The 13,426-nt window shown below is 47.2% G+C and overlaps 1 protein-coding gene across 10 annotated transcripts in view; it reads left to right on the forward strand.

Moving 5' to 3' along the window:
• Positions 1-13,426, forward strand: part of LOC135916344 (fibulin-1-like) — a 183,767-nt gene that overhangs the window by 150,558 nt on the left and 19,783 nt on the right. For all 10 annotated transcript variants that reach the window (XM_065449686.1, XM_065449688.1, XM_065449692.1 and 7 more), the window contains 3 exons: positions 4,815-5,000; positions 5,440-5,580; positions 9,409-9,534. In XM_065449686.1, the coding sequence (XP_065305758.1) occupies positions 4,815-5,000; positions 5,440-5,580; positions 9,409-9,534 (453 nt within the window). The remainder of the gene's footprint in view (positions 1-4,814; positions 5,001-5,439; positions 5,581-9,408; positions 9,535-13,426) is intronic.

Below are 13,426 nucleotides of genomic sequence, written 5' to 3' on the forward strand. Positions count from 1 at the left end.
GTCGGACAAAACGTTAGACCACGTTTCAGGAGATCAACTTCTTCGGGGCTTAGACTCTGGGATATGTCTACTACATTGCTGCAGTGCTCTGGATGCTCGCCTGTAGGACTGTCGGTGGAGCTACGTGCTGCAGGGGTTACATTAGCTTCTTTGGGTGGATCTGCAGCCCTAATATCTTTTCGCTGGTATTTATCTAGTAATTGTTCCTCCTTAGTTTGGACGAATTGATTAAGTTCTCTTCTTTCCGTTTCAGTTAACTTTATGCTGTCGAGTTGATCCGAGATTATCCTAAGTTGTTCTTTGTAGTGTTCTTCGAGAATGTCGATAAGGGAGAGCGATGCATTTTCTAGGACCGCATTCCACTTTAATAATAGCCTGGAGGGTAAAGAACCAAGGGCGCATCTAACCTTAATTCTGAGACCTTTTGGGATTTTCCTTTGTTTAATGCAGCTAGTGTAAGTTTTTAGGTGAAATCTGTAATTTGTTTGTTTGGCGACGAGTTTGCGGGATTGGAGCAAAGGGCGAGATTTGTTGTTGCGTGTGCTATCCCTAGTGCGTGGTAGTCATTTCTGTTTGGTTCGGTCAGACCTCCGGGGCGAAAAATCTTCAGGTGGTGTCTTTTAACGCTTAATTTTCTTGTCGAGGCCTGCACCGATGTCTGTCTGCGTATCGGTTTGCTTGTTAGTGTATGTAGATGTTTGCGTGAAGGATTCGCGGGTGGTTGTGGGCTTCCGTATGCGCGGATGTTGTAAAGGTGGTGTTGGTTCCGCGTCCACCGTTTGTGTAGATGCTTCTTGGGTTCTAGCTTCGGTGGAACGTGCGTGCGAGCTGGTGTTGAAAATTTCAGGCGCGTGTTCCTGTGTTGAAGCTAACTGGGACGCAGGATCTATTGGTGTTGTTGCTTGCGTCGATTTTAAAGAGTTCCTGAGCCTTTACTTGATGTTATTAGCCATTACCTTGACGCCAAAAAAATTGGGGTGAAGTCCGTTCCGGGCGAGCAGAATGTCGGGGTCCTGGTGTATTTCAGCGTGGTGGATGACATCGACGTTTTCGTGTTGGTTTCCCATGTCAAGAAGAAAATCATTGAGCTTACGTGTCCCTAGTGCGTGAGCTAGGAGTGTCGCTGGCTCCTGCATTCACCTTGTTCACGTTTTGCTCATCGTCTTGAATTGCCATCTCCCGCATTCCCCTTCTTTACTCCAATTCAAGCGATTCGAAACACGAGTTACCCTCTGGCAAGCGCTGGGTCCCTCCTACACAGCGCGATAGATTTTTGGACATGTATATCAGAGCAGTACAACGAGACGTTCTATAATTGTATCAAAAACAAGCACCTTTCCGCCGTAATTTGTCCGCCAGCGAAATGAAAGCACTAGATACCCTGTCCTCTCGCAAAGACATCATTATTAAGCCTGCTGACAAAGGTGGTGCCGTTGTCATAATGAATAAGTCCGATTACGCCGCAGAGGCCCGCAGACAGCTAGCACACGCAACGTTTTATAAACTCCTTGATCATGACCCCACTGAGCAATATAAATCTCTGATCAAAAGCACAGTGTTAGATCTCGTCAAGAAGAAAAAGGTGCCTGACAATGCGGTTCATTCTCTAATTCCACTAAGACCTGTTGCTGGTCGTTTTTACCTTTTACCTAAAATACACAAGATAAACAACCCGGTCGCCCCATCATTTCTGGTATAGGTACAGTCACAGAAAATTTGTCCAACTACGTAGATTCCCTGATTAGTCATATCCCAGCTACGTTTGCCTCTTACGTAAGAGATACTACCCACTTCCTGTCGGATATAATCGATCTCATTATTCCTCAAGGTTCTCTTTTGGTCACACTTGATGTAGCATCTTTGTATACTAACATTCCACATTCTGATGGCATCATGGCAGTCGTCAATTGCTACGAATGTACATCACCCGAGAAACTCATCGATAGCGACACATTGGCAACTTTGCTAGCCCTTATTTTAGAACGAAATAACTTCGAATTTGAAGGACAGCACTATGTGCAAGTTAGTGGGACGTCTATGGGTACGCGAATTGGCCCGAACTACGCCAATATATTTGTGGGTCAGCTAGAAGATAAATTTTTGCTAACCAGGACGTTAAAACCTTTTTATTACAAACGTTACATTGACGATGTTTTTCTGGTTTGGCCTCATGGGGAACAGGAACTGCTTTCTTTCATATCTGACTTGAACAATGCCCATCCATCTATATCATTTTCTCACACGTATTCTGTATCTACTATTAACTTCCTTGACGTCAGCGTTTAAGTGCTAAATGATAAACTATCTACTGCCCTATACAAACAGCCGACAGATAGATGTCAATATTTGCACTTCGATAGCAGTCACGTTAAACATTGCAAGACTAGCATTCCTTATAGCCAAGCCTTACGTTTTAAGAGAATTTGTTCTGAGCAATCAGAGCTTCAAAAGAATTGCGGTACCCTAAAAAACACTTTAGCCAAACAAAATTACCCACCACAATTAATTGACGATGCAATAAAACGCGCAGACGTGCATGACCGAAGGACGCTTCTTTGCATTAAGAACAAACCAACTCCCTCACCCCAGACAAATCTTGTCCTAACACACAGTGCGTCAGTGCCAAGTGTTTCGCATGTATTAAGGAAACACCAAAATATTCAAATGCAAAGTGAACGCCTCAAAAACATATTCTCTGATCCGCCCAAAGCAGTGTACCGTAAAGCTAGAAATATTCGAGAAATACTAGCATCATCATCTAAGACTGACTGCCCTGATGCCATCGGATGCCATCCTTGTTGAAAACCGCGATGTAAAGTATGCCCCTACGTGGTCACATTGCAACAGGTTACTAGTACGTCTTCAAACTTTTCTTTAAAAATCAAAGGCGATTTCGACTGCGAATCAAAAAACGTAATATACATGCTTGAATGTACGCTCTGCAAAAAACGGTACATCGGATAAACAGAAGGGCCTTTCAGATTCCGCTTTAACAATCATAAATCCCACGCTAACACGTTGCCCAACCTGCCCATCTCAAGACACGTGCATCTTCCTGACCACTCATTTGATAAACTGAGAGTCACGTTGCTAGAATCTGGATTTCGTTCAAATTATGATAGAGAAGCCCGCGAATCCTTCCTTATATATAAGTTTGATACCGTCGCGTGTGGTATGAATGAATGTGCAGGAAAATTGAGTTGCCTGTCTTTGCAGCCCGTCACTTGTCTCTTCTGCTACTAATACGTCGCTATTCCCCTTTTTCTGTGTCTGTGTTTGCTTGGTAACATAGCACATATTGAGCACATATTGACGTTTTGTTGTCACGTGGTGATTGGTTTTTACAATTCATTCCGGTGCGTTTTTATGCTTTGTATTTTAGATGATATGTTTGCAATCGCCATCGGTCTATACACGTGTCAGCTATCCTTTGAACGATTCAGATGCATTTTGATCGCCCATTTTATTCGTTTTTCATGTAAACGTATCTTCATTTGGTCGATAAGCACATGTATATTAACTGTACTGACACCATGCAATATATTCTGATGAAGGCCGGACCCCGGCCGAAACGTCAATAAACCGCTTCATACGCGCGTCTACTTCACTGTGATATATATATATATATATATATATATATTTATATATATATATATATATATATATATATATATCACAGTATATATATATATATATATATATATATATATATATATATATATATAAAAGAAAAGTGCAGGTCACATGCATTGTGGGAATCGATGCTATGCTAAGCATGCATTTTGCAGGCAGCTGCTTATCCAATGTCGTAAGGATCTCTACTAAGCGTTACCAGGTGGACCGACGTGTTTGTGCAAGTCAAGCACATTGATGTGTGAAGCAAGCTTGTGTGTGACTATAGCAACAAGACACTAACGACTATCGCATAATCGCTATGGTATGATTTCCAGTCCGGCCGTGCGACATGCCGATTGTTACGTTCGGCATTGATTTGGGCACTGGACGGGCTTAAGCGAGAGAAACACAAATTGTGGCATCATCCGCGACTAAATGTTATACAATCGCACGTACCTGTGCCTGTGTCATGCGGTCTATAGTAAAATGACGATGAAAAGTGTAGACCGGCGAAGAAACGTTAAAGAAATGCTCCACCTGGGCCGATAATGAAGGTGGTACAATGTCGGCAGCTTCTACATAGCATTAGCTGCTATGAGAAAAGGCCTGGCGAAAGGAGCCGATCGCGAAGGCGATGCATGTGTAACAGAGCGTGTGAAAACGATGTGTTGGAACCGCGTCACATGAAACGCCATGTCGAAGGCGCACGCGCCAAACCTCTCACTGCGTTGTTTTGTGTACGACAGAAGTATGTATATGTTCTTTATGTAGGAGCCTCATGATCGACAAGCACGCCGAGCAGCATTGCTTGACAAAGTCTGTCCTTCAGGAAGAGACCGACCTTTGATCCCTTTCCTGAGTACTTGTGGCTTTCGTTTATAGCCACTTGTGCTTGTCAGCCCTAGTTTAGTTTTTCATTGGACTCTGTAGGAGTCTATCTCTCTCGCTTTCTCTCTCTCTCTCTCTCTCTCTCTGTGTGCGTGTGTGTGTGATCGTTTTGATGCGTGTAAACTAAGTAAATAAACAAATAGGATTTGCATTTGCAAAAAAAAAAACCTTGGAGAGGGTGATGATGCCAGGGTGAAGTTATCAGAATGCCTGTCTGGCATGATAGAAGAATTGTATGTCATTTTTGTGACTCAGTGCTGGTGGGCGTGCATTATTTATTGCGGTCCCTTTTTGTTCTGTCGGAATCTCAGACGATGACGAGTGTGCACAGGGGATCCACAACTGCGGTCAGAACTTCGAGTGCCAGAACACGGAGGGCTCGTTTCGCTGCGTGAGGAGCACGTGCCCTGTCGGAAGCCGCCGATTGGACGACGGCAGCTGCCAGGCCACCGACTGTCCGCCGGGACACACGAGCGACAGCTTCGGAAACTGCGCAGGTGTGGGCACAGTTTCTGATGATCGTAATGGTTAAAGCTAACAGAGAGTCGGATCTATCCTCTGCAAGACCGCCATCAGTGAGTACTTTTCATGATGTGACAATCTCATAGTGTGGTTGACTATCCGAAATATAGGCCTGCAAGGACCGTTACTGAACTGTGCGTGCCTGTGTGTTCTATGTCTTTTCTCTTTTATTTTCGTTTTTTAGGCATCAATAGGCGAAAACTACAGACTAGCCCGTTTCTGCGATGTGGGTTATCATGCTCTTTCTGAAATACTGCTTTTCGCGCAAATATTTCGTGGCAGTATGAATACTAGCACAATGTACTGTAAAAATAACTAATAGCGAAATATAAGTTTCCATGTAAGTCATTTCACCAACATATTCATCTCCTTCCGCATGTCCTTCGCCACTTCCTGCCGCTTGTTCTGCCGCAGACGTCAACGAATGCGCGCACAACCGCAGCCTGTGTGGCCGCTACCATCGGTGCATCAACACGGTGGGTTCCTACCAATGCGAAAGCCTGCTCAGCTGCACGCCAGGATACGAGCCAAATCTGCAAGGAAACCAGTGTCTCGGTACGCAGTAGCGATTTAACCAGTGCCAATAGTCATATTCTTGTATTCCAATCAAGCAGCGCTGGCTGACATGTCAGGTTACCATTAGCGTAGAGAGTTGCCGTAAGACCAACAAAAACAATAAATTTCCAAGTTTCTCTCTCTTTATTTTTTAAAACGCATAGCGTGTTGCAGCGCAGCTACACCTCCCATCCTTTCCTCCCACATCCTCCCTTCCAAAAAAGAGCAACTATTCAACATTACGAATTTTAATGTCATAAATGCAGTCGAATTAGTACTTGTATTATTTGGTTTCAAATACGTTCTGCTTTTCCGTCGGACGCGATGGAACGTTGGCCAAGTTTTTAAGATTTCTACAGACATATACGAGCACTTAAAGAGCTCAAAACGAGGACAAGCAATAACAACTCAGAGGTATAGGAAAATGATGAGAATGCGACATCTTTACGAGTGAACGCTAAGCAACAAGTAAATAAAAAGTGAAAAAAGAAGGAATTCCGCGTTATGTAAAAAATTGAGAAGTGGAATTCTAGCAAGCCACTTGACTTGTGCGTGTTTTTGTGTTAGGCTAATATAGAACCGGAGAACAGTATGAATAGACGTCCGACAGCTTCGCAGCACGAGGTGATAAGCTCTGGTGTGCTACAGTTGAACCTACAACCGCACATACAGCTGTTTTCTTGCTCACAGTTTCTACAGCGCGGCACAGTATACTCTGACGTAGCCAGGGGCTGGCTGCAATGATCTATGGACATTTCAAAGACACAATCGATAATCTAGCAGGCGACCAAAAGAAAATGATGCCGTGTTTGAGAACATTCTAGCTTAGCACTCCGACGTAAGCTAGTCAGGAGCGAGATCACGTGAGTGTACGAGTCACTGTGGCACATGCGTGTCCTTTTGCGCGAGAGCGCGGTGCGTGCTCAGTCTCTAGCAGACTTGTACACTTTATAGAAGAAAAGTAACTGACTGCAATTACTTCTTTCAAAAATGTAATTAATCACGGTGACTAATTAGCGGCCCCATAAAAAAAATAAGTTGTTAGTAATAAGTAATCGGTTACTTTTACGCTACTTTCCTTCCAGCTTTAATTGTGACTGAATCCGTCCTCTGCAACCTTTCACACTTTGTTGATCTTCACTAATTATTTATTTTTCAAAATTTCTTGTGAAGACCTCTGCAGCCGCATTGAAAGCTCGCTCGATGTGCGCACTGGCGAGAAGAGTGGTATTGCAAGCGATGAACACCTCACGCGCAAGACTGTGGTCACTGAATGCAGCGATGCTCGGGTCTAGGTCCTCTATCAGCTGCAGCACTCGATGTTTGTTGGGGCTCGAAGATGCGCAAACAGAAGCTGGAGATGATGAAGCTGATTTCCTGGCATGAACGGCCGAAGTGGCCATCACTGTCGAGTAGTGCCGCTTCAGCCGGGGGAGGGGCGAGACGATGAGCGCCCACGTGTGGGGCTCTCCGAACATTCGCGAGGCTGTGCGCGGAACAACCATTCCACTGTAGTGGCAGCCAAATTCAAGTGCTGAAAGCTGTGTCGCCTGTTACGGCTTGTCTCGTCAACGAAATAACTAGTCAAATGTAAAATGGTTACAGAAAAAATTGACCGCCCTTCCACTACTGTGAAGAGGGGTGCAAGTGAAGCTCGGGATTCGCGGCTGTTCCTTGTCGTAACGCTTAGGCTTCGCGCTTCCTCGCGGCGAAGGCAGGTCGACGACAAGCCCTTTCTCGAGCGAGTTTCCGGTGGCGTTCGTCAAACGCCGCCTGTTCTTTCGGCCCAACGGACGACGCGCGGCCCGCTGCCGTTCCTTCAAGGCAGCCTGCTCTTCGGCAGAACAAACCGAGCGCGGCCTCCCCGTCTGACTGCCGGGCCTGAACTAGCGAGAAACGGCGGGCGCGAGGCGAGTGAGCAAGCGATCACCCTCTTCCCTCCTCCGAAGGGAGGGGACGGCTGTGATTGGTTCACGCCTTGCGCTGCGTCTATTTCTTCATGCATATAAGACCCCGCTTTAAAGGGCGCGCGTGATGACCCCACAGTGGCTGAATCGGTTAGCGTTTTGTTTTCGCAACCCGACAAGAAATTTTTATTTTCGCGTGGCTTAGGTTTTTTCGTACGGCAACACCGAAGCCGACACGAGTGAGATAATACAAGCGTTGCTTGAAAAGTAATTGAATTACAGTGAGCGTTACTTAGGACAAATGTAATCAAATAATTACAAATCTACCTGAAATGTAATTGATTGCAAACAATTAATTACATTTAATTCATTAAGTACAAGTCTGGTCTCTAGCTCCATAGAACGCCTGGTCGCTTTCATTGCAGTGCCACATTTTTTTAAAAAGGATCAAATGTTTCCTTTAGGTGCCATCCTGGTCTGCTCACAGTGCTGTGTCTCGGTGGTTACGGCGTAAGGCTACTGAGAACAAGGTGGCAGGTTTGATTCTCAAATGACGTGATCACATTTCGATGGTCGGGAAAAAGTTGGCAGTTTCGGCCAAGGGCAAAGCATTGGATGCAACAGCGAGGTGTAGTAGGGTTGCTGTTCGCGAGCTTTTCAAGCGGTGTCCTCGCAATACGCGGAGGCGACATGGCGCGACGCAGCGCGCGAGACAAGTGCTGCGGCGCAACGGGAACGGCGCCCTGTGCAGTGTATGTGTCAAGACGCTAGCGCGAAGACGGCCGCACTCTTGCCGTCGCCGCACCTCCATGGTGCACGAGACGAGGTCGACAGGACTAATCCGACATATTGTGGCGCAAGCTAAATAACCCAAGAAAAAAAAAATCATGTGTCATTCCACTCTGTGAAGGTGGATTACTAGCGAAGCTCTGCAGCGCATGACATTGAGGTGACATAGAATTTCGAACAAAGGTACGGACATATTTATTGCCCTAATATGTAGTCATTGTGATGACATAGGTACGCACACACATTTGCGTATCACCTCTGTTGTTAAATGTGTCCGTCGCCTAAGACAATGAATGGTTCATACACCCTTAAGCAATGGCTCATATCTCCGTACAAGCGGCTTCCCCATTACGATGACGGTCGTATTGCGATGACGATCATCATTGCTGATGATGATAATTGCTGCTCGCAGACGCCACGAAACCCCGGATTTGAGCCATATACAGCTTGGCTGTAAAAAGAAGAAAACAGAAAGAGCGCTCTTTCTATCTCTTCCTTTCTTACTCTTTCTTTCTTTCTTTCCTTGTGTTATCTTGCGCCGCAGTACATGGTATTAGTGATGCACCAACTCGCTCAACATGTCACTCTTCTCGACGGAGAGAAAGTCGCCGGCGTTGTCCGTGAAAGTATAGATAGGCAGAGCCAGCTTGTTTCGCTCAGACCACTGAGTGGCCCCGTAAGCTATGCACACAACCGCTCAGCAGGAATGCGTGCGCGCGTGACGCCAGCAGCCAGAACGCCTCGCGGCAGAGTCCAACGAGGCGAGCGGGACGGTGCGTCCGCTTGCGTTGCAGTCGAATGCACTGAGCTCCTCGGGCGACCACCGAAGCGCGCGCCGTCGATTTCTGAACAGCACGACGGCGCTGACGACGTTAGTGCGCCTGTAGTGCGCGCATAATTGCTATCGCAATAAAATAATTCGGTGTCCTCCACTACGGTGTGTTCATAACGCTAAAATCGTGTCGAGAAATCACATTCCGATGTACTCTGCCCCATCATTATTTTTTTGTCGATGCGAGCAACGTAGCGAAAGTATGAGCACAAATTTCAGTTATCAGCACAAGTGGCAAAATTGACTGTGAAGCAGTTTTTGTTTTTCATTTTTATCTCTCTCTCTACAATGACTACGCAGACATCGACGAGTGTGCCACCAACACTCATGATTGCCGGGTGAACCAGACGTGCAGCAACATGCCCGGCAGCTACGTGTGCGAGTGCCCCATCGGGTTCCGAATGAACTCCTTCCGGGATTGTGAAGGTAAGTGGCACGCAGTTCAGCCGCATCGACGGAGCAGCTGTTGCTGAGCACGAGCTTTTGGAACTTGCTGAAGTCGGTATGACGGCCAAGTGTCATGTGAACAGTGCAAACATTACCCCTGAGGATTTTTTTTTTTTAATGGACACTTTGCAAGAGAGCTGCTGCTTATGCGCGAGCGCGCCCCTTGCGAGAGCCCCATATGCGGTTGGAAAGATATAGCAGACGGCTCCCCGCCTGGCTGCGCATTCAGGCACGCTCAAGCAAGCTCCCGTGCCCATAGTTTCTGAATGACATGCCAGCGAAGTGCATCGCGTATGAATGTATGAATTATTACGGCAAAAATAAGGACGGTATTTTTTGGTTTCCGTCCGAGTAGCGCTACCCACTAAAAAGAGCGTCATGGGTGAACGCCGTGAAGCGACTGAATGTGGACTCGGTATGGCAGCTAAACGTGCAGTCAATTATTTGCAGCGAGCACTCTATAACAGGTATACGCCATGAATTATGGCCTGTAGTGAGTCTATTGTACCAATATTTGTCTTTCTTCAATTTCAGGCCAGCCTTCAACATTTTCTAGCGACTCAGACTACGTGACAACTATTTTCACGCACACCCGAACTTCCAGACTGGCTGGAGTGCAGTGGCACGGCCGTTTGCTAAAGAGGCATTTAACAGCTCGCAAATAACAGCGAAGTAGGATTTCGGTGTGGCATACGCGCGACGGCATCGGCTAGTGATTTCGGAGCGCGCCCTCGCGCACAGCTCTCGAGATCTGAACGCGGGCACGCCGGCTTAAACCCCGCGCACGGCGTCTTCGGCTGGTAGAGCGCGCTCTTGTTGCTCAGCGTACGCTCGTGGGTCTCAGCACGGCTCGCTCCGCCGGTTGCGTGTGCTTGCGTCTGTACAAGCCACTGCAGTTCATCGCTGGGCTTTATTTTAGCTATGTTTTGATACATAGATGGAAAAGTTTGCACAGCGCTAACTGCGGATTGTCCTTCTCAGTGTGCTGCTTCACCGCCAAGGTAGGATGATTATTCACCAACTCACCCAACTTTCCACATTACTGTAATGCTGGTGGTTCAGCTTCTACAACACTGCAGGAAGAGATAAGCAAAAGTGAATATACAGACGTCAAATCCGATGGGGCTGCTGCGAGCTGCCCACTGCTGCGAGCTGCTCGAACGAAACCCACTTGTAAGTCACTGGCGCTCAGATTGAGCATAACTTTTTTCACATAACCCTCTTTTCTAGATGTCCAACCTAAATGGGTGTAACGCACGGTCGCGGTCGTGGAGCGCAGATAACTCCACACCTGGTCGCTGGTGATAGAGCATCGCGAAAAGTCAGAAGTCCATCCCGTTTCCAAAAAGGGAAACGGAATAAAGCCTTCCTCCATCATTTTGACACGACGTAATACGACTAAACAAACAATGCCAGCTGAATTTTATGCGACAAAACTCGATGACACAGGTAGAAACAAGGCGATAACGGGGAATATTTCCCACGCAAATACTCTCGCACCCAACGCCCCGAACGCTTCCTCAGGCCTGTGGCAGGGGGAAGCGCTCACTTTTTTGCAAGGTGTCCATTGCTGCGTTTTTTTCTGGTCTGATCATTACGACACGGGAAAATAGGTCTTCAATGAAGAGGGTCACCCCACTCATTATTCGCTTCAAAGCTACAGTTGCAACAATCCGTTAAAAATTTAGTCGATGGAGTTGCTAGTAACATTTGCTCTATTAGATTAGATGACTTCCACGGCTGAACATGTTTTTTTAATGGATTGCGCACGAGAACTAGTTGTCCAGCTCAATTTAACCATGAGCAGAAACAGAAAGAACCGAATCCCAGACACATAAAGATGAAGGTGGTCGCATCAGCCACTTAGCCTCTCTTCACTGAAATCGCATACCTGAATGCAACCAGCGCATTGTCGACGTCTGTGATATGTGTGTTTAGGGACATAGTGCTATGTGCGGTGATAAGCAGTACGTAACCACGAACCGACGCCATAAATTACGCTACGCATGCGCTATTTTTTTTAACCTCCGCTCTGCATTACCAGCTGTGCGGAGGAAAATATCCCGAACCGCCGGGAAAGAAGATATCTTATGAACTTGACGCCCCTGAAAGAGAGGCCAAGGTTTCGTCTAAGGTCTCGCAGTTTCACCCAACACTGTCCGTCATGAATCGTGCTAGCAGCCTGCGCTCGTAGGCCCCTTTAGGGTCAGAACTATACTGCTGTTAGCTGATAGCGTGATCAATATGATGATGATCTATGGTGTTTACTGGCGCAAGGGCCAGTTATTATGCCAATGATAGATATGGAGGGAAAGACCATCATATTACTTAATCACTAAATTCAGCAATATTAAGAAAAATGGAGACCTTGGCTACTAAATGAGAAGGTAGTGGCTTCGCTAAACGTTGCAAAAGAAGTGACTGCTGTTGCTGTAGCTGTTTTCTTGTGATGAGTAGCACGTGCAAGCGAGAAAGTACTCTCAAGCCTTGGTGTAAAAGTCAGCAGAAGCCCAGTTAAATGAAAAAAAAACATTAACATTAATGGAATAGAAGTGTTTATTATGTTGCAGAAAGAAAGAATTAAGAAAGAAAATAGCGATAGTAAGCATGGCGGACGTGCCCCTATTTTGACACAAGCTATTTGGACCGACGCACCGATAGCAGAATAGGCACAATTTGTTTCTTCACCGAATAATGTGGTAGTTTCTCCTTCCGCCGAGTGCGTTACCGACCCCAAGCATGGAGATCACGGGCAGAACACATGTGTTATTAAAGTCAGTTGGAAAATGCAGTGGTGTCCGCAACAGCAGTCGCCACCAAGCATCCTCTTTTGAACCTGTTGAGTGGAGTCGAGCTGGAGCCTAATGTTGTTGCCATAGAGAAAGAAATTTTGTTGCCTTGAGACAGAGGTGATATTTTATGCGAAGCATATTACGAGAGCTCAACCCAGCTCCTCAGGCGCGGCGGTGTCGCCATGAAACCACGTGACACCGTGACGTCACGACAGAGGAGAAGTGGCTTTGGCTCAACTCTTGCAAGACGGGCTGGGTGGGAATCGAACCAGGGTCTCCGGAGTGTGGGACGGAGACGCTACCACTGAGCCACGAGTACGATGCTTCATAGCGGTACAAAAGCGCCTCTAGTGAATGCGGTGTTGCCTTAGAAACGAGCTGTTTCTAAGGCGTGCGTCTGTTGCTCAGGCGCACATTTCGTTGCCGCGCCGAACGCTGTTACGAACTTCCAACCGGTGCCACCAGTGTTACGACATCCAACCGGTGCCGCCAGTGTTACGAACTTCAACCGCTGCACCACGAATACGGCTTTGTGGTCCCGTAGCGCTCGTCACCCGTTTCGTGACAGAGCGTTGGTAGCGAAGACTCCGAGCCTGGCGTCGATGAGAATAACAAAAGGGACTTTATACATTATATACAGGTTATCATACAGGACATGAACGGGTCGGCACTGGGGCCGAGAGCTCACACAAACGCGACTGTTCTCGCACGACGGCGTCCGGCGAAAACGCGTGACACATCTCACCCCAGTCGGGAGCGACCCTCTCTCCAGGTGGGGTCGGCGGATCCTGTTTTCGAGCGGCGTGTCGCTGCTTTTATAATCCCCGAGGCCCATTGTCACTCAAACGGCCCAATACAAAGTCAGCACACGACGGTCGTCCGAGGGGTCCAACCAGCGACCGCGCTGGCCACCCGGTTCAAAGTTCGCGCGCGCGGTGACCTCCAGGCAAGGGAGGTGCGGCGCCGGGCTGTCGGGCACACGCGGACACGTTTAAACACGCTGCTTCGCCGAGGCTTCTCCCGCACGAAGGCGCAGCATCTTGACTTGTGAAGGGAGAATTATGGCGCTCGCAGGATAG

Source organism: Dermacentor albipictus, chromosome 5 (assembly GCF_038994185.2).
Source record: "Dermacentor albipictus isolate Rhodes 1998 colony chromosome 5, USDA_Dalb.pri_finalv2, whole genome shotgun sequence".
In the NCBI taxonomy this organism is placed as follows: Eukaryota; Metazoa; Arthropoda; class Arachnida; order Ixodida; family Ixodidae; genus Dermacentor; species Dermacentor albipictus.